Here is a 19,581-nt window from a genome sequence, read left to right as displayed (position 1 = left end):
CTCCATCCTCCTGCACTGGTTATGAGGCAAGACCACAGGGAAGCTCCTCTCTGGGAAGGAGCAGGGGAGGAGGATTTTGTAGGGGGAGGAGGCGCCTGCGAAGCACTGTGTCTAAACTGCTGGCACAGAAATACACAGCTGAGTCCTCTGGTGCTACAGGAGAGATATCCAAGTGAAGGACCCCAGCCTGTTGCTGTTCCGCTCGGTATCGATTAGTGACATTGCCTTTGTCTGTTTGGACTTTATTAACAAAGACAAAGAGCAGCTGCAGGCCCTGACCTGGATCCTGCCGGTACCAGAACATGCTGTTGTGCCCATAGGTTTGTTGACATGTGAGCTGGGCTCGGTATCCCTTCTCCAGAACCAGACTCTGTGTTTGGTTGATCCAAGCACCTGAGTATCCTGTGGGGGAGAGAGATAAAACATACGATGCAGAGACAGTGAAACACATGGTTCTGTAAGGCATGTCCAGAGCCATGTCCTGCAAACACGGAGATGAGCATCTACATCTCAGCCAACAACTTACTTGCTACCTCGAGAGAAATGACCATGTACCAGAATATCCATGTCCCCATCTCTGCCTCACTGAGCAGAGACATTCCTTTGCATCAGGTTTTACACCCTCTGCTCTGTAGGTGTGGTTCCTCCAACAATAGATAGAATCACTTTGTGGTTTGACTCCAGGCTCCTACACTTACAGATGCAGCAGCTTACTTAAAGGGCCCTGCACACGTGCCCTTGAGAGCAATAATCTGTGTTCCCCGCAGAGAGACAGATTCATTGCAAGTGGGTCTGTATGACATAAATAGAGGGGCGACTTCCCAGTGTCAGGCTAAATGATCATCTGAGCAGGGAGCACAAGGACTGAATTGGGCACTCTGGCTCTGGTTCCTCTGCATCAGGGTTGAATGTCCCATCGATTAAATGTGCTCCTATTGTCACTGCTAATGAACACTTACCAGCATTCATCTCCAAACACTTACCAAAGGTAGGTGAGTGTCATTCAATCTGTTTTACAAGAAAGATATGAGGAATAGGGAGGTTAAGTGACCTGCCCAAAGTCATAGGGCAAGTCAGTGATAGACATGGGAACAAAGTCCAGATCCCCTGTTCATTGGATTACACTGATTCCCTGGGAAATGTCCCTCTCTCTTCTAGCTGTGGTGCCCTCAGGACAGTGCCTGAACAGCACGTTCATGTGGGGGTATGTGTGTAGGGAAAGGAAGCTTCCACTGCTCTGCCTCTGCCTCAGATTAAGAAAAAGACTTGTTTGGCTTCCTGGGCTGGGTATCAGTAGCCTTTACCATTGCTAAGGGCCAACTGGGGCTGAGGTGTGAGTGTTGGAAGGGACATGGAGTGAGCAACACTGGCGGGTTATTGCACAGCAGTGAGGCCCAAAACTCTCACTGTGCTTTACTAGCAGCACAAAAATACACAGCAGAATCTTCAACTGTCCCCCGACTGATTGTCAGGGAGGCATTCAGTATTTCTGGTCGTGTCATATTATATCTGGGTTTGAAATTTTCTTCTATTTTTGGTGAATTAGTCTCATCTACAGAAGTGGCAACTAACTGCAGCTGCTTTTCTGCACCCTTCTTCTGCTGATACCACAGGACAGTATAGTAGGACTTGTCATTATGTTCACATGGGATTCTTCCCTCGCTCCCACTCTGGATGGCTATAAACTTCTCCTTCTGTGTCACCGTCACCCCGCTGCAAAGACCTAAAAGGAGAATGGAGTGGGCAGGGTGAGTGAGGGCCATGGAGGATGGAACACAACTCACCTGACCCATGTGCGTTTCAGGATGCAGTTCTAAAACTCCTTTCCTGATTTTAAATCCCTATAGACACTGGTCTGGTCACCTCACTGACCTTGTTGGTACTGCTTCCTCCTCACTTCTGTCGATGGCCTAAACCCTGTCTCTTCACACAACATTATCGGAGTCAGTACATAAGCCAACTCCTGTGCAGCTCCTGCTCTCTGGAAACAGCTCCACCCTTTCTCTCCCTGTTTCCTCCACTTGTCTAGCAGAGGATTCCTCCCTTTTTCCCATCACATATGCTTGTCAGTTTGGTACTGGAGTCGTCTCCTGTGAAACTTCCATCCTCTGCAGCAATCACCCTCTGCCCCAGATTCCACTTCTCACCCCAGAGGCTAAAGTAAAGCTGTATCATCCTGGAGTCAAAATATTTATCAGAAACACTTTCCTACCTGCCAGAAGCTGGAAGCCAAGGGAGACACCGAATGGCCTCCACATGGCATCTGCAGAAAAGACAAGCCAGAGTGATCATTTTCATTGAGCAAAGTTCTATGTTCCTTTAGTAGGCGGAGTTCTGTAAAACCACAAAAAGGGAAATAACTGATGATCACGAGGCAGAGCAGATGGTGGAGGTGGAAAAATGGGGTCCAAATATGGATCTGAAGTGTGCTGTTTTTTGGTGTTTCTTTATGGATGAAATTGTAAACCCAGATCTGCACAACCCAGCAATGTAGTGTGGTGGTTAAACATTCTGTTGAAAAGTGTGGCTTAAGTCCCTTTCCCTCTATTCTTCACATCAATTGTTGTAAATACTTTGACATTTGGGTTAGATGATCCCAGGATATGTCAGTTTTCTGCTCATTCCTTGTCCTACCCAAGTCTTGATTTCTTTCTGCCTCTCTAGATTTCACATTTGTAGCATTACTGGCAAAGGACAGCTGTCCTGTTCCATCCCTGTCCTCACTACATTTCAGAGGTGTGTGAGAATTTCCTGGGATAAGAATGCAGCATGTTAGGATATGTCAGAAGGATGGAAGACACTACTGAGACATGGCTGCATTTCATAGAATTCTAGGGTTGGAAGAGACCTCAGGAGGTCATTTAGTCCAATCTCTGCTAAAAGCAGGAAGAACCCCAACTAAATCATCCCAGCCAGGGCTTTGTCAAACCTGGCTTAAAAAAACCTCTAAGGATAGAGATTCCATCACCTTTCTAGGGAACCCATTTCAGTGCTTCCCAGCCCTCCTACTGAAATAGTTTTTCCTGATATCCAACCTAGACCTCCCCCATTGCAACTTGAGACCATTACTTCTTGTTCTGCCATCTGTCACTACTGAGAACAGCCTCTCTCCATCCTCTTTGGAATCCCCCCTTCAGGTAGTTGAAGGCCCCCTCACTCTTCTCTTCTGTAGACTAAATAATCCCAAATCCCTCAGCCTCTCCTCATAGGTCATGTGCTCCAGCTCCCTAATTGTTTTTGTTGTCCAATGCATCCAAATCCTTTCTGTAATGGGGGCCCCAGAATTGGATGCAGTACTCAGATGTGGCCTCGTCAGTGCAGAATAAAGGAGGAACAATCAATTCTCTTGATCTGCTGGCAATGCTCCTTCTAATGCCCCCTAATATGCCCTTAGCCTCCTTGACTACAAGGGCACACTGTTGACTCACATCCAGCTTCTCATCCACTGTAATCCCCAAGTCCCTTTCTGCAGAACTGCTGCTTAGCCAGTCAGTCCCCAGCCTGTACCAATGCTTGGGATTCTTCCGTCCCAAGTGCAGGAATCTGCACTTGTCCATGTTGAACCTGATCAGATTTCATTTCTCCCAATCATTTGTCCAGGTCACTCCAGAGTATCCCTGCCCTCCAGAGTATCTACCCTCCCCCCATCTTAATGTCATCTGCGAACTTGCTGAAGGTGCAGCCCATCCCCTCATCCAGGTCATTAATGAAGATGTTGAACAAAACTGGCCCCAGGCTTGACCCCAGAGTTAATAATCTGCACCTGAAAACTCTCTTGGTTTCAAGTAAGACAAGGACATGCTACCCTCTGACTCTCCTCATCTCTCCTGTGCCCATATGTTCTCCTCCACCCTTGGTAACTTGTTGTATGCTACAGGAGGGGGGGAAGCTATAGACAAGGGCCAGGAAGATTGACTCTGGTTTTGCTCTTCCGGGCTTTGTTTTATTAGCACCATGCTGCCCTCGAGTGGCCATAGCAGGAAAGGCTAATGAAATCAGAAGATGAGGATGTTTATTCCTTTCTCATGGTGTGTAGTGGGTGAATGTTTCCTCTATTCAGAGCCTGTAGAAGATCATTTGGGATATGAATTCCAATGGGTATGAAAACAATCAGTAGTTCTGTGGCACCTTAGAGATTATCAAAATATATAGAATCATGAGAGTTCATGGGTAAAACCCATTTCATCAGATGAGTTGGAATGGAAATAACAGAAATTGTAGGATATGTGTTAATAAGGCTAATTAAGTGGGCTGGTTGTGTCCCATTCATGGTTTTTGATGTGAAAATGCAGAAGATAATGACATTGTAGTGTTGGTGAAGTGGAGGCATAGCGCTCCTTGCTTTCAGCCCTTTGCCTGCAGGATAGTGCCAACCTCCCGCCCAGCCAGGGCAGTTCCTCCCAGCTCCCTACTCCTCCCCCCAGCCAGGGCAGCTCTCCCCAAGCCTCTCTCCCCCAGACAGGATAGCTCTTCCCCGCTACCTCCCTCTGCCCCAGCAGAGCTCAGCCTGAAGAGCAGGGACCCCCCAGCTCCAGTGTCTTTAACAGGGTTTCTTTATTGTAACTGTCACCACTGGATCTAGCCCACAGACACCCTGCAGGGGCCTTCAGGCACGCACCAGCCACTGCTCCAAGCGCCTCTCTGCTCTGCAGGGAGGGGGAGGCTTGGTGTGATCTTCCTGCCCCCAACCCAATCCTCTGCTCTTGTTGGCCAGAAATAACCAGTCAATAGGACCTGTGAGATTGGCCTGGGGGAGGGGAACAGCACAAGCCTCTCCCCCTCTGGGAGCTGAGAGCCAAATGGAGGGAGCAGGCTGCACTTTTAAGCAGTTTGGGGCTGCAGCAGGCAGAGAGTCCAGCCTGCCTTGAGGGTGCTACAGAGCTGCTGTCCAGGAGATGCTTAAGTAAGCGCCTCCCAGCCAGAGTGTGCCACTGGCACCCCTGCCCCTCTTCCACGCCAACTCCCTCCCACCATCCTCTGCACCCCCCTGCCCCAGGTCATAGCTTTCTCAGACCCTGTACCTCTTTCTATATCCCTCCTCCAGTCCAGAGTGCTCTCCTGCTCCCAGACCCTGCACCCCAATTCCCGGACCCAGGTCACAACCCTCCTTCACCCAAACTCCCTCTCAGACCCCATATCATCTCCTGCACCCCAGTCCCTTACCCTATGCGCCCATCTACACCCAACCTCCATCCTAGACCCCACGCCTCCTCCACCAGAAAGTGCTGCCCTTGACCACTTTCCAAAATCTTGGAGTGGACCCTGACCAGTGTTTGCTCTAAGCTGAACAACAGCTTCATGGGTGATTAATCAGCCCCGCCCAGTCAGAGGCTCAGGGTTCCATGCAGGGAGCTGATTGACTGGGCAGTGCTGATTAATCTCCTGTGAAGCTGAGCAGCCCTGCAGCTTAGAGGGAACACTGCTCCCCACCAAAAATGATTGCCCATCCTACCCTAAACAATACAGGCTACAGGAAGCCTCTCACATGCATGCCCCTGACAACTGCAAAATTTGCATTTCCCTGGAATGCAAACAATGCCTTTGTTTTTGAAATGAGGGGTGCTTTGGCATCTCTCTCTCCCATTATTGTCAGCTCGCTCCTAGGTAAAGGGCAAGTTTTTGAATGAGGTGCTGATCGCCATGTAGCACTGTGTGCTCACTGGCTGCACAGAAGTAGCTGGCTGAATCCTGGGTTTCCAGAGCTATGATGTTCATGGAAGAGGTTCTGGTATTGGGTCTAGTGACTGGAAACTTGGAAGCATTGTAGTCCTTCTCATAAGTAGCATTCGATCCATATACACTTAAGGCTATTAACCTTGGACCTTCTGTCTTGAGTTGTTTGTACCAGTACATATAGGTGTAGCTAGTGTCATTCTGGACACAGGTTATTTCCATCCTTTCTCCATGTCTCTGGGGGTGTGTCTAGACTACATGCCTCCTTCGACGGAGGCATGTAGATTAGCCAGATCGGAAGAGGGAAATGAAACCTGGTTTCACGAGGCTTACCTGTGTCGATGAAGAAAGGCTTCTTTGTCGGGGCATCGCGTCCAGACTCTCCCGATCTGCCGACAAACAGCTGATCGGCAGATCGGGGCAGCCATTTAAATTTAAATGAAGCCGCGATTATTTTAATCGCGGCTTCATTTCCCTCTTCCGATCTGGCTAATCTACATGCCTCCGTCGAAGGAGGCATGTAGTCTAGACACACCCTGGGTTGCTGTTCTTGGGAACTGAGAGATGAGGACTCCCAGCCCAGAGCCTATGTGAGAGAAGCAATTAAAAAAAACAAATTAAAGGTGTATACAGTCTTTTAAGTTACATTCTAAATGTCTCTCCCCTCCCTCCTCCTACCAGTGTAGGATTGCTCCTTGCTGGCTTGCGCATATCTCTAGAGAAGTTGTGCTCTGCCTGTGCACCAGCTTGGGGTGGGATTTCTAGGTTCTTACCAGGCACTAGAAGCAGCAGGAATCTCAACATTTTTGCTAGTGAATTTTATTCTTCTCTCTGGTTTATCTTTTGGTTTTTGTGAAGGTGACAGGAAGTGATGAATTGACTGAGCATCTTCTCCCTTCTATGATTTCTCCAATGAAAACCTGGGGAGGGGACGAATTGAAATGATGTATAAATGTTGCTTCAGATGATATGCAAAACGGTTTCCTGAGCACTCAGGTCATAAATATTTCTTCAGCACTTTATACGAGAGATCCAGATGTGCTCTTGGGCAAACCCTAACTCATGTTACTGCTTTCTGCCCCCAGCAATGTAGATGAAGTTATTCTTTCCTTCCATTCCTGATTGACTGCGCCATGCACTGAGTGATTGAAATAATATTAGTGTAGAACCACAACTATCTTATATTTTTGTTTTCCAGAATTTTCTCCTCACAATCTGTGGACTGTTTGGAAATGCAGAGATACCATCTGCATTTTGATTGACTTTGTTTTAAAAGCTACACCCAGTTATTTAGTAAATTAGTTTTCAATTCATTAGTAGTTTTTTAAATATTAATTCCTTGTCACTCAGGCTTTTCTTTGAGTACATTTGAATAAATATTCCCTTCCCATTGAGAGATCTTTCTTTACTTTCCTTGAGAGCTTCCTTCCTGGATCTATAGCTTCCCTTTCTTTCCAGCTCCCCTCCCTGTAGAAATCATCTTCCTTCACTTGCCTACCCACAATGCTGTGCAGATCCAAATCCCATGTGTAACTGCATTTTGGAGATCACTGGATGAACAATTGACTGTCAGCTGTGGAGTTCTCAAAGCTGGGAGACTATATAGGATTTTCAGTGTTTATTAGGCTCTGTCATTGCCTGATATTGATCTTCTAGTTGAGCAAGAATTTCTGAGTTCTCTCAGGAGGAAGTAATGTATTAGAGCAGAGGTCTCCAAACTTTTCAGCCCGAGGGCCGCATTAACTATCAAACAGCAGTTCGGGGGCCGACTACACACTTGAGGTCCAAATAAAAAACAATCAAAACATGGATGTTGTTTTTAATTATTTATTTAATATTATTTTATTCAGTTATTATTTAATAACACATTGATACACTACACATGAACACCTGTATTAGTGTGAATGGTGAAATTGTTTCCTGGATGCCAAAATAGCAGACATTTCTGGCTTTGCGAATCCGTTTCTCCCGGAAGGGGGGGGGGGCTTTTCCCCCTGCTCTCCCCTTCCTCTGCACGCTGTCCTCCCCTCCTGCTTGCCACCGTTCACTCCTTCCCCCCCCCCGGGCGGAAGGGGTCACCTTTTTAAAGTTCCCGCCGGGGTTCACGTTCCCCCGCACGTCGCCGGGCGGGCGTTACCACCACCGCCCATCCTGCCCCTGATTGGCCGGCTGCCCTGTCAGTGGATGTGATATACCTTGACTTGAGCAAAGCTTTTGATACGGTCTCCCATTGAATTCTTGCCCGCTTCTCCTGCCCCGGCGCGGCGTGAGTACACGCCGCACACCCCTGACAGGGCCCCCCCCCCGCGGCAAGAAGGGCCCGTTCGGCGGCGCCCCAGGGACGGTCTCCACGGGCCGGATGAGAGGGCCTCGCGGGCCGCAGTTTGGAGACCCCTGTATTAGAGAGATGTGGAAGTTTTTAATAATTTCTGCATTTCAGAATCTCTGCATGGAATCTTCTGAATTCTGTCAGGAGGAAGTGTACTAGAGAGATGTGGGAGTTTTTCATAATCACATTTCCTAAATTTTTGCCTCTAATCATGAGCATGACTACCTTACTTTGGGCACTTCATAGCATGGCATGCTCCTTGACAACACAGAAGTAGCTAGCTGAATCCAGGGTTCTGAGAAGATCATGCAGGGCCCAGTCCAGTAGCTGTGCTCAGGGGCTATCTAACTCCTCACAAAAAATCCAAACTAGCTAGCATTACTGATCTTTAAACCTGTATTGCAGTGGTTAGCGCATTTGTCTGGGATGTGGGCATCCCATGTTCAATTCCCTCCTCTCTGGCAGAAGGAAATAAACATGGGTATCCAAACTCTCAGTTGTTCGCTCTGACCCAGTGGTGGGAAATGAGCTGGAGGAGGTTCACCAGCTGGCCGCCAGTGATTTATTTACTTGCATGTCCATGAGTATGGCTGTGTCGACATGGGGATGTCAGTGGATGTGATATACCTTGACTTGAGCAAAGCTTTTGATACGGTCTCCCATTGAATTCTTGCCAGCATGTAAGATACATTTATGGATTGGATAAATGGTCTGTGAGGTGGATTGAAAGCTGGCTAGTTTGTTAAGCTCTGCCAGTAGGAATCAATGGCTCAATGTCAGGTTGGTGGTCAGTTTCAAGTGGAATGTACTGAAGGTCAGTTCTGGTGATGGTTTTGTTCAACATCTTTATTAATGACCTGGATAAGGGGATGGATTTCACCCATAGCAAGTTTGTGGATAATGCCAAGCTGGGGGTGAGGTCGATATGTTGGGGGGCAGAGACAGGGTCCAGAGTGACCTAGACAAAATGAAGGATTGGGCCAAATGAAGTCTGATGAGGTTCAACAAGAACACGTTCCCTCAGCACCCTTGGATGCATTAGATCCACCTCCATGGATTTGTGTACATCAAGCTTTTCTAAATAGCTGTTTATACCTATTCTTTGTTCACTGATGGCTGCCTCCTTCCCACCCTGTGTTGCCTAGCCCAGAGTCTGGGAGCTGATCTTGTCTGTGAAGACAGAGGCAAAAAAAGCATTGAGTACTTCAGCTTTTCCCACATCATCTGTCACTAAGTTATCTCTCCCATCCAGTAAGGGCCTCACACCCTCTCTGATCACCCTCTTATTGCTAACATGCCTGTAGAAACTTTTCTTTTTATCTTTCACATCCCTTGCTAGCTACGCTTCCAAGTGTGCTTTGGCCTTCCTGATTACACCCCTGCATGCTTGAACAATATATATACTCCTCCCTGGTCATCTATCCAAGTTTCCACTTGTAATCTTCCTTTTTGTGTTTAAGCTCACCAAGGATTTCACTGCTAACCCAACTTGGTCACCTGCCATATTTGCCTTTCTTACTGCACATTGGGATGGTTTGTTCCTGCACCTTCAATAAAGCTTCTCTAAAATACTGCCAGCTCTCCTGGACTCTTCCCCCCTCCTGTTAGTATCACATTCTAAATGTCCTCCCCCTCCAGCCCCAGCCAGTGTAGGATTGCTCCCTATAGCATTGTCTCCATGGGGTTATCCTGAGCCAATAACCACCTGGGGATTATCCTGAGCCAACAACCACCTGCTATCATCCCATGGTAGTTAGATACTAACTCAGGAGAGTTGACAGCTGCATCAACAAACACTTTCATCTCTGGGTGGCCAATGTCCTTGCACAAATCAGCTCTCCTCTCAGGCAGGGATGTTGGTTTGTTATTATAATGTTCTAAATTCATTTAAGCACATGATGAGAGTCAAGTAACACACTAACAAAGATTTTTAAAAATGGTCACAAAGTTAAACCTCCCAAATCCATACTTATGCACTTAGATTAGTGAACTGTTTTCAAAAGTGCAGCAGCTCCTATTGATATCAATGGGACTACTCACAAAAAAAGTTATTAAGGTAGTAACACTGGGCCCTAAGCAATATGTTTCAAGAATACACTGCAACAGGGAGTTTTACAAGCTAATTATTTAAAACTAACTTTTATCAATTTAAAAGGAAATACCTTTCGTTTCCCTTCTAGCTATATGGTAGACCTGATGACCCTTCCCTACTCCTTTTTAATTTATCACTAGCGGATCTCTGCCTCATGCCTGCAGTGCAACAGTCTCAGAGGTGGCAGAGATGTGAGGATGTGGCGGCAAGGTGAGGCAGGCACGTGGGCAGCATGGGGGAGGGGAGGGTGTGGGAAGACTCAGGGGACACTGGCTTGGGGGGCTGAAGGAGGAACAGGCGGAGCATGGCGTGAAGGGACTCTTGCAGCACCTCCCACTTCTCTTTGTCCCAGGGCCTGAGGTGTGCGCAGAGAAGTCATTTTGCCACGGCAGCAGCTGCTCAATGGTCTGTGAGGCATTCCCTCCCTCCCCCCCCGCCATACTCTGATGCCCACACTGCCCCCACTTGCTAGACAGGCTGCCCCTGGGATGCCTCCTCAGCAAGTGGTTGGCAGGTGCGGCAGGGACCTTGTGGGGGCAGTGGTATCATTCAGACCTGTGCCTGCTAGGGTAGGCGGCTCACGGGGCAGGGTCCTGCACCCTAGGGGTGACCTGTCCTACACCCTGGGGGTGACCTGTCCTACAGGTGGAGGGGCGGGAGCAGCAGAGGTTGGCGGGGGGCAGCACCTGCAGCACAATGACTTCTCCGAGTGGCATATTGGGCCCAGGGACATATAGAAGTGGGAGATGCTGTGAGTGGTGGCACTGGAAGTAAGTCCCTGCCCGCCATGCTCTGCTCATCCCTACCTCGGCTCCCCAAGCTGGTGCCCCCGCAGGTCTTCCTGTGCCCACCCCACCTATCCACCACATCCTCACATCCTGCTCTGTTGTGGGGGGTGGGAGAGGAGCAAATGGTAGCCACCAGCCCAGCTTATCATATTGTACCTTTCCAGTGTATTCTCAAATGTTCTCTATAACAGACAGTGTGATGGACACTTTTATACTTTTTATAATAGTATATATATTATTATTGGGAGTTCCATATTTTATTGGAATATTGATTTTCTATAGAACATTCCCCCAAAAATTTAAAAATCCAAGCTGAGACACAGTTCTTGGCTGGATTAATAAATCCAGGAAAATCCGTAAGTGGACAGTTGTCTCCCACATGAAATTATGAAAGCTCCATAATTTGGTTCATTTACCACTAGAAGTGGGAAAATAACAACAACCACAGGGATAGTAAATTAGAGCTGCACACCCCTCAGGAATGGAGATTATTCCTAACAGAAAAACTCACAATTCTGCTCAAACTGTTACATCTCTTTCAAATGTTCACAGTTAAACATTCACTTAATACAGAATTAAAACTTTACTATGTAGAAGAAAAATGCTGCTTTTAACCATCTTAATTTAGATGAATCAAATACAAAGTTACTTTATCCCATCCTCTTATTAAAGCTTTGCCTTTATTTTAGTTGTTTACATTTAACGCAGTCCTATATAATATTTTCTTTTTTTTTTTAGTCTCTGCCACCTAATTGTGCACTTCCAGTTCCAAATAAGGTGTGTGGTTGACCAGCCAGTTTGTAACTCTGGTGTTCATAACTCTGATGTTCTAATGGATACAAATAAATCTGTATTGGCCAGGATAACTACATGGTCAAGAGACAACCTAATAATAGATCATCTCCAATTCCAATTTATAGGACCTTAAACCCTACATAGAGAACTCTTAACTTCTGGAAAGAAAAGGCACATTCCAGAAAGGCATGATTACTGACAGATGACTCTCAAAAGGCTTTGAGGTTTGTTGTGCACTAACAAAACCTGGAATAAAATCAAAGAAAAACTGACCTAAGTTCTCATTTCATTTTTAAACTGAAAGCTATCTCCTGTAATCATTTAAAAAATACCTCTGCAAATGAGGAAAAGTTCATCATTAACTCTGGAGTTTGGGGAGATGTGGGATTTTTTCTACCTGTGCCTGATAAACACCTAAATGTATACTTTCAAACTTTCCATTGTGTACTTTCCTTTGGTGAAATCCTTGGGCTGGAGATAAGGCCCATTCAGGAGGATAAAACCCCAGAAATTATATCTTCTAGTCTACAAAGCTGTATTAAATCCATAGGAAGACCATGAAATACATCCTGGTAGTAGCTTTTCTGGGAGCAGCTGGTAAGTTCATTTTTACTGTTTGTTACAGTGAAGTTTATATGAGCCAGGTTGTATACTACTGGCTACGTCTATATTGGTGCGTTCTCACACAAAAACTCTTTTGAGGAAGAGTTCTTCTGCAAAAACTCTTCCAGAAGAGAGCATCTACATTGGCATGTACTTTTGCACAAGAGCATCCATGCCAGTGTAGACGCTCTCTTGTGCAAGAAATCTTTGATGGCCATTTTAATCATAGGCCTTTCTTGCTCAAGAAATTCATGTTGCCTGTCTACATTGGCCTCTTGCGCAAGAACAGTTGTGCAAAAGGGCTTATTCCTGAGTGGGAGCATCAGAGTTCTGGCGCAAGAAGCCCTAATTTCATACATTAGAACGTCAGTTTACTTGCGCAAGATCACGTGGCCAGTGTAGACAGGCAGCAAGTTTTTGAGCAAGGGTGTCCACTTTTGCATGAGATCGTGCCAGTGTAGATACAGCCCTGGAGAGTGAAGCCCTTTTTTATCCCCAAAATTGTCAAGACTGTCAGCCACAGGCTAATTATCACAGAGTTTGAAGGCTACGTCTACACTGGCAGCTTCTTGCACAAGAACTGTTTTGTGGAAGAGTTCTTGCGCAAAAAGTCTTCCACAAGAGCGTGTCTTCACTGACATGTGCTTTTGCACAAGAGCATCCATGGCTATGTGGATGCTCTCTTGAGCAAGAAAGCTCTGGTGGCCATGTTAGCCATAGGGGTTTCTTGCGCAAGAAATTAATGTTTCCTGTCTACACTGCCCTCTTGCGCAAGAGCTCTTGTGCAAGAGGGCTTATTGCTCGTGGGGAGAAGAATAACTCTTCTGGAAGAAGCCCTGTTTTCCGATGCTATACTGTAAATTTACTTGTGCAAGAATGTTTGTGCAGTGTAGACACCCGGCAAGTTTTTGCGCAAGAACAGCTGTTTTTGCTCAAGAAGCCACCAGTGTAGACGTAGCCTGATTGTAATATGGACAAATAGGCACTAGAAGCTGGGTTAAGTGAGCCCCAGAGCTGGATTTCATAAAACAACCAACAAAGAGCCACCAGCTGTGGAGACCTTTTGACCACCATCAGCTCAGGCTTGGCTCCCAGTTTCCTACAAGTGAGCGGCTTTGTATCCTAATTGTCTGTCCTTTCATTCAGGTTGGCTCCATGGTCCTCATCATGCATATTAATTACTATCTTCCTTTTTCACGCAGTTGCCTTTCCCCTTGATGATGATGATGACAAGATAGTGGGAGGCTACACCTGTTCAAAGAACTCGTTGCCCTACCAGGTGTCCCTGAATGCTGGATACCATTTCTGTGGAGGTGCCCTCATTAACAGCAGATGGGTTGTCTCAGCTGCTCACTGCTACAAATCGTGAGTAGAAAATATTTGTGCCGTTAAATTACTGCTTCCCCTCTGGCCCTATCACCCTTGTAGTGTCAGATCTGGTTAACTAAGCAAGGGTCAGTCCACCTCAGGTGGGAGATTGTCAAAGAATGCTCCAGTCCTTCAAGCAATGGAGTTGGTATTTCAGGAGAGGCTCTGGTTTCTGTGTCAGTACTGACTGCAGTGCACCAGCAGCCTGGCATTAGAAGAGGGTGCTGTGCTGCATGAGGTGACGATTCAGTATTGGGTGACATTTTTTCTGAATTAGAACTGAATCAAATGCCCTAGCATGAGTCATCTGTCCTGGTGACCGTCAGTGGGTATGTCTACACTTTGAGCTGGAGGCATGATACCCAGCTCAGAGACACACACACTGAAAATAGAATGTCACTGTGGTGATGCAAATGATGGGAAGGGCTTGCCAGCTCAAGCACTTTCCCACCCAACCCTATAGGCACATACTCATGGCTGCTAATCCCTCTTGCCACTGTGATTTTTAGCATGCTTGATTAATTAAAGCTAGCACAGAAATGTCTCCCTGAGCTTGGAATTGCCCTTCCAGCTTCTAGTGTAGGCATGTCCTATAATGGTCTAGTATTTTCTGGAAGTCTCTTGATTGCTTTAAGGGAGTTAATTGGCTTTGTGGGAGTTCAATCGTGAACTAAAATTGCAGAAAGCAGAATGATGGACTAACAAAGAATGATTGAAGATCCTTTGCCAGGTGACAGTGCAGTGGTCATGCAGGGATTATGTGTCACCTTTTCTGAAAACTCACCTACCGTCTTGTTAGAGTATCTTTCGTTCACTGGGAAATATGGGAACAGGGATTTGATGAGGACACCAGGGTTTTCCTAAACTATTGCTGTAAATCACCTAGAGATGGTTGATTGGTACCGTGCCAGGTTGTCAGACATCTCCATTGTGGCGTAGCTCCTCAAATAGATCAGTACCCACTGCTTCTTCAGTGCTGCCTTGTAGGGCCATCATTGGGAACCCATTGAAGAGGAGTAAGTAGGCATCCTCAGTGTACTGTATCCTTCAAAGTATAACCTTCTCATCACATGGGTACCTCTTCCCCCAGGAAGAACATTACATTTCAATTCTACAGCACCACCACCTGAGGAACTCAGAGCCTTTGAGTTAAGCCTCAGAACTCCCTTGTGAGTTAGGAATTACTACCCCCTTGTTAGAACTAAAAGTAAAGCGTGGGGAGAGATGTGTAGACATGGTAAAAAAATTACAAATGTTGATAATTTTCAAAGAAAATTCAGTGCTCCAGGACTGCCCTGCACAGTTGGATTGCAGATGAGTCCAAATCCTGGCATGTGAACGCCAAACCAGAGAGCTTTCCACTGAATGGAGCAACTGAGACTTAGTGCTGGTGCTGATGACAGCTGTAGTGGTGGCAATAGCCACAGTGATGGCGTAGGTTGTTGTGGTGGTGATGATGATGATGGATAATGATGGTGACAGTGCTGGTAAGGATGCTGTTATTCCTTCCTCCTTTCCAGCTCTATACAAGTGAGGCTTGGAGAACACAACATAGAAGTCAGAGAAGGCACCGAACAGTTCATTAACTCAGTCAAAGTCATCCGTCACGAGAAGTACAACTCCCGGCTCCTGGACAATGACATCATGCTCATCAAGCTGGCCAGTGAAGCCACCCTCAACTCCTACGTCAACACAATTGCCCTGCCAACCGGCTGTGTGGCCACTGGCACCCCGTGCCTGATCTCTGGCTGGGGCAACACTCTCAGCAGTGGCAGTGAGTGCTCTGTGGGAGTGTAGAGCTTCTCGGGGATCCTGGAGACCTTTATTGGCCTGGTAATAGGCCCCATAGAGGAGAATATGGGGAGGGGCGAGCACCTGTGGGGGAGGCAGTTTGAAGAGAGAATCCATCTGGGATGTCATGGCTCAAAGGGAAGAGCCTGTGGGAGCAGGCAACCTTTATCTAATTTAAATATGCTCTCTTCTAATATCCTTGATTGACTCTTGTTATCATTGGCATGGAGCTGGCTGAATCACTAAATATGTTCCTCTGTGAGTTCCAGGAAGAAACCCTCTATCACCCTTACTTGGGACATTCTGTGGGGCAGATCCTGACAGGTGCTGAGGAACCCACAGCCCCCCTGAGACCAATGCCCTCAAAGGCTTCCCCACAGCTCTCAAGATGGAGTTCAATATTTTGATTGCACATTCAAGATTATTACGTTATAACTACATTTTTACAATATAACTCTTGCCCTAGCCCAGGCATCAGAAAGCGAGATAGACAGAATGAGCCAAATCCACTTGGGGTCTGGCTACTGATCCATAGGCTACACTATAACCCATTACTGCAGTGCAGAAGCTGACTGGGAGCAATTCAATTAGTATTTTCCATTCACTGGGTTCCTCTGATTTATAATAATTTCTTAGTTCAATTGGCTGCCCATTTTCTGGAATTCAGTGTTTAATCTGTGCAGAGAGCTGGCTGAATAAACTTTCTAGTTACCTATTCTGATACCTCTGGAGTAAGGAGGTCCCTGTATGATGATAGCCATCCTGGGGGAGAGCTGGTTGCTGCTAGAGAAAAGTCTAGGGGGATAAAAATGCCGCTTAGAGACACTATTCCAGTTACTGAAAGGGTAGCTGTTATTTCACTGTGAATTCAAGGATTTTCATTATTAATTTGTTTTTCTTTTCTTGTAGCTAACTATCCTGACCTCCTGCAGTGCCTGAAAGCTCCTGTCCTGTCTTCCAGCCAATGTAGCAATGCCTATCCAGGACAAATCACTGGCAACATGATCTGTATCGGATACCTGGAAGGGGGCAAAGATTCCTGTCAGGTAAAACAGTTCACCCCACATTTATCACCTGTTGTCTACCCTTCACCCCCACTCTATCCTCAGCAAATAAGGCATTATACATGGTTAGTTGTTTCCTCAAGTACTGAACTCTGGTTTGTTGCTGACCTTTGGTTGATTTCCTAGTAGGAAACTTGTCCTTACCTCATGACATACCATTTTTAGCAGTGCTTCTAGGGAGTTTCATTGGAGGCCAAGGAGTGACTTTTATTTGGTTAGTCATGGATTTTAAATGCCTCCATTTTTTATGCCAGACTTGACACAATTTATTCTTGGATATTAGAGGTGGTGATCACCTGCTGCTCCAGTTCAAGCCTTTAAACCAGGGGTGGGGAACTAGGGATGTAGGCAAGTACTCAACTATCCGACAAATATAACCTTATTGGATAGTCTAGTGGAATACTCGACTACTCGCTTCCCCTTCACTTGCTGCCTCTGTATGAGGCAAGAAGAGGGGAGGAACAGAGCCACTGCTACTCCCTACAGAGCTGGAGCACACAAAATCTACTACACTGAGCCCCCTAGGTGCTGACATGTGGGGGAATGTGGGGAGTGTCTGTTTCTCAGTTGGGGCACCATATTAGTGGGGGGGTTGGGTTTTTTTCTGATTTTTCTGTGGGTCAGTGGGCCCCAACCCAAAAAAGATTCCCTATCCCTGCTTTAAAAGATTCAGGGACTAGTGTATATTAAAATCAGTATCGAGATGTCTTGAGGTGAGTGCCCAAAATGGACACATACAAGATCCATAGTCACTTCAGAAAACTTGGCTCTGCAGGTTTTTCTCATGGGCACATCATGTACGCTCAAGCCTCTCAGGAACATGAATGGGTTGATCCTCACAATTCATAAGTACTGGTAGGACATTGAAGCAAATTAGAAGCCCAGTTTTCAGCTTGACTTCTCTTGGTGTCAATAGCAATTTGCAAATCAGTTTGTGGATGAATTGAAAAGTTTCTGGCAGAACTAAGAGTCTCACTTCTAAATCCAGCCAAGTACTTGGAACCCACAAGTTGTTCTTTGTCTTTTAGCTACAAAAAGCAAACTCCTGTTTGGCACGTAGGCATAGTGTCTCCAGGCCGCACATGTTTGCATGAGCCTCATTCCATGAGGAATACCAGCTAATTCGATGTAGAGCTTTAAATCAGAATCCCGTTTCACTGCCGCATGTAGACGTGAGCAGTTATTTTGGGCTAGTCAATTTCTAAAATGGCAGCCGGCCGGGAACATGCAAATGAAGCACGGGATATTTAAATCCCAGGCTTCATTTGCAATTTTGGTCGCTCTCATTAGCCTCCCTAGATCGAACTAGGGGGCTAGTGTAGACGTACCCTAACAGATTTATTAGAGCATAAGCTTTCATGGGCAAAGACCCATGTATGACATGCATCTGATGAAGTTGGTCTTTCCCCATGAAAGCTTATGCTCCAATAAATCTGTTAGTCTATAGGACTTCCTGTTGTTTTTGAAAAAGTACTTAGGATCCCAGCTGCTTTGTCAGGAAGGCAGAATCCCCTCTTGATTGTAATGCCTAATAAATATCATTTCACAATTTTTGTTGCAGGGAGATTCTGGTGGCCCAGTAGTCTGCAATGGCCAGCTCCAAGGGATTGTCTCCTGGGGAATTGGTTGTGCACAGAAAGGCTACCCTGGGGTCTACACTAAAGTGTGCAACTACGTCTCTTGGATCAAAAATACCATCGCTGCCAACTGAGATACTCTCATTCCATTTTACCAGTGCTATCTTCCGCACTCCGCTTCCTCAGCCATGTATTAGACTTTCCAACTCTATGGAATAAATAGAGTTTGATGCAACATTGTGTCTATGTTGATGTTCTTTGGCTCTTTCTCTGCTTGGATACATGGCTTTACAATCTTTATCTCTAAGATTTACTCAGCCAGTTTAACAGTACTCAATCAGCCTGATGCCCCACAACTATTTAAGAGAACAGCTAAAGAAAAGTCTTAGAAGGGTGGATGAGTTAATCTGTAACTGAAAAACTTAAAAAACAACGAATGGTCCTGCAGCACCTTAGAGACTAACAAAAAATGTAGATAGCTTTCTGGGCACAACCTGCTTGAAAAGACTTTATCCAAGTGAAAATAGAGTGGGAATCATACAGTGGTAAAAGTGACCATTCCAAGTTGGAATATGTCCAGCTCTCCAGGGCTAATTCCCATCTTGCTATGAAAGGTGCAGTGGGATTGTCTAGAAGTCTCAATGCTCAGCACTTTGGTTTAACACCTTATGTGAAAGTAGTGGCCCCTACAGCACTGCACTTAATAGTATTCTGCTGCGAGAATATGGGGTCAGTACTGACTCTGAGGCAAGAATGTCCCCTACTGACTCCCTGAGCACAGTGTGCCTATCACTATATTGGAGCACTGGGGCTGGTGTAGAGTGTGAGGGAAAAGTGCCATTGCTTGAGTGTTCAATGCTAACACCACCATGGCCATCCAACGTGTGAAATGATGAAAGGAGAAGTCACAATGGTAGTCTGGCAGTGGTGCTTAACAATGGCATGAGAAAAAAAGCCTGACATGTGAGCAACAAAACTTCCCATGGTGGCTGCTGGATCACTTGCCTGCTGGAGGCTGAAACTTATACAGCTTCCCCACTCAGCTGCAAGCCTCAGAATGGGTGGTTTTCCACAGTGTCTGCCTCAGTCTTAACCCAGTTGCTTCAACCTGAGTGATTATAGGCAGGATTTTCCCAGTTGTCAGTGGAATGCTGAATTTCTTGAGGCTCTGCTTGACATTATTGCTGTATCAGAGCTTTGGCCTTCCTCTGTGTGGTTCTTAAGTTCCTGGAAAAATCATGGAAGGGATTCTTAAGGAATCCATTTTCAGGCACTTGGAAGAGGGGAAGGTGATTAGGAATAGTCAGCATGGTTTCACAAAGGTCAAGTCGTGCCTGACCAATCTGATTAGCTTCTATGATGAGGTAACTGGCTCTGTGGATATGGGGAAGTCAGTGGATGTGATATACCTTGACTTTAGCAAGGCTTTTGATACAGTCTCCCACAATATTCTTGCCAGCAAGTTAAGGGAATGTAGATTGGATAAATGGACGGTAAGATG

The 19,581-nt window shown here is 46.2% G+C and overlaps 1 protein-coding gene and 1 gene segment (V, D, J or C); one reads left to right on the top strand and one right to left on the bottom strand.

The window, feature by feature from the left end:
• Positions 1-5,589: 5,589 nt before the first annotated feature.
• LOC149525643 (T cell receptor beta variable 20-1-like) lies at positions 5,590-6,527 on the bottom strand. The segment is given in 3 exon segments: positions 5,590-5,910; positions 6,207-6,259; positions 6,447-6,527. Coding segments are annotated over 3 exon segments (405 nt in total).
• Positions 6,528-12,115: 5,588 nt separating this feature from the next.
• LOC102445365 (cationic trypsin-3-like) lies at positions 12,116-18,315 on the top strand. Its single transcript, XM_006111843.4, has 5 exons — positions 12,116-12,274; positions 13,483-13,645; positions 15,169-15,422; positions 16,349-16,485; positions 18,065-18,315. The coding sequence occupies exons 1-5, from the start codon at positions 12,235-12,237 to the stop codon at positions 18,212-18,214; spliced, it is 744 nt and encodes a 247-aa protein (XP_006111905.1). The 5' UTR covers positions 12,116-12,234; the 3' UTR covers positions 18,215-18,315.
• Positions 18,316-19,581: the final 1,266 nt, after the last annotated feature.

This window comes from Pelodiscus sinensis, chromosome 1, assembly GCF_052426305.1.
Source record: "Pelodiscus sinensis isolate ZL-2025 chromosome 1, ASM5242630v1, whole genome shotgun sequence".
In the NCBI taxonomy this organism is placed as follows: Eukaryota; Metazoa; Chordata; order Testudines; family Trionychidae; genus Pelodiscus; species Pelodiscus sinensis.
This window is presented reverse-complemented; position numbering and strand designations above follow the sequence as displayed.

Coding starts and splice junctions, on each gene's coding strand:
- LOC102445365 (XM_006111843.4), top strand. CDS start 12,235: ATGAAATACATCCTGGTAGTAGCTTTTCTGGGAGCAGCTG. Junction 15,423..16,348: donor CAACACTCTCAGCAGTGGCA/GTGAGTGCTCTG, acceptor CTTTTCTTGTAG/CTAACTATCCTGACCTCCTG. Junction 16,486..18,064: donor GGGGCAAAGATTCCTGTCAG/GTAAAACAGTTC, acceptor TTTTTGTTGCAG/GGAGATTCTGGTGGCCCAGT.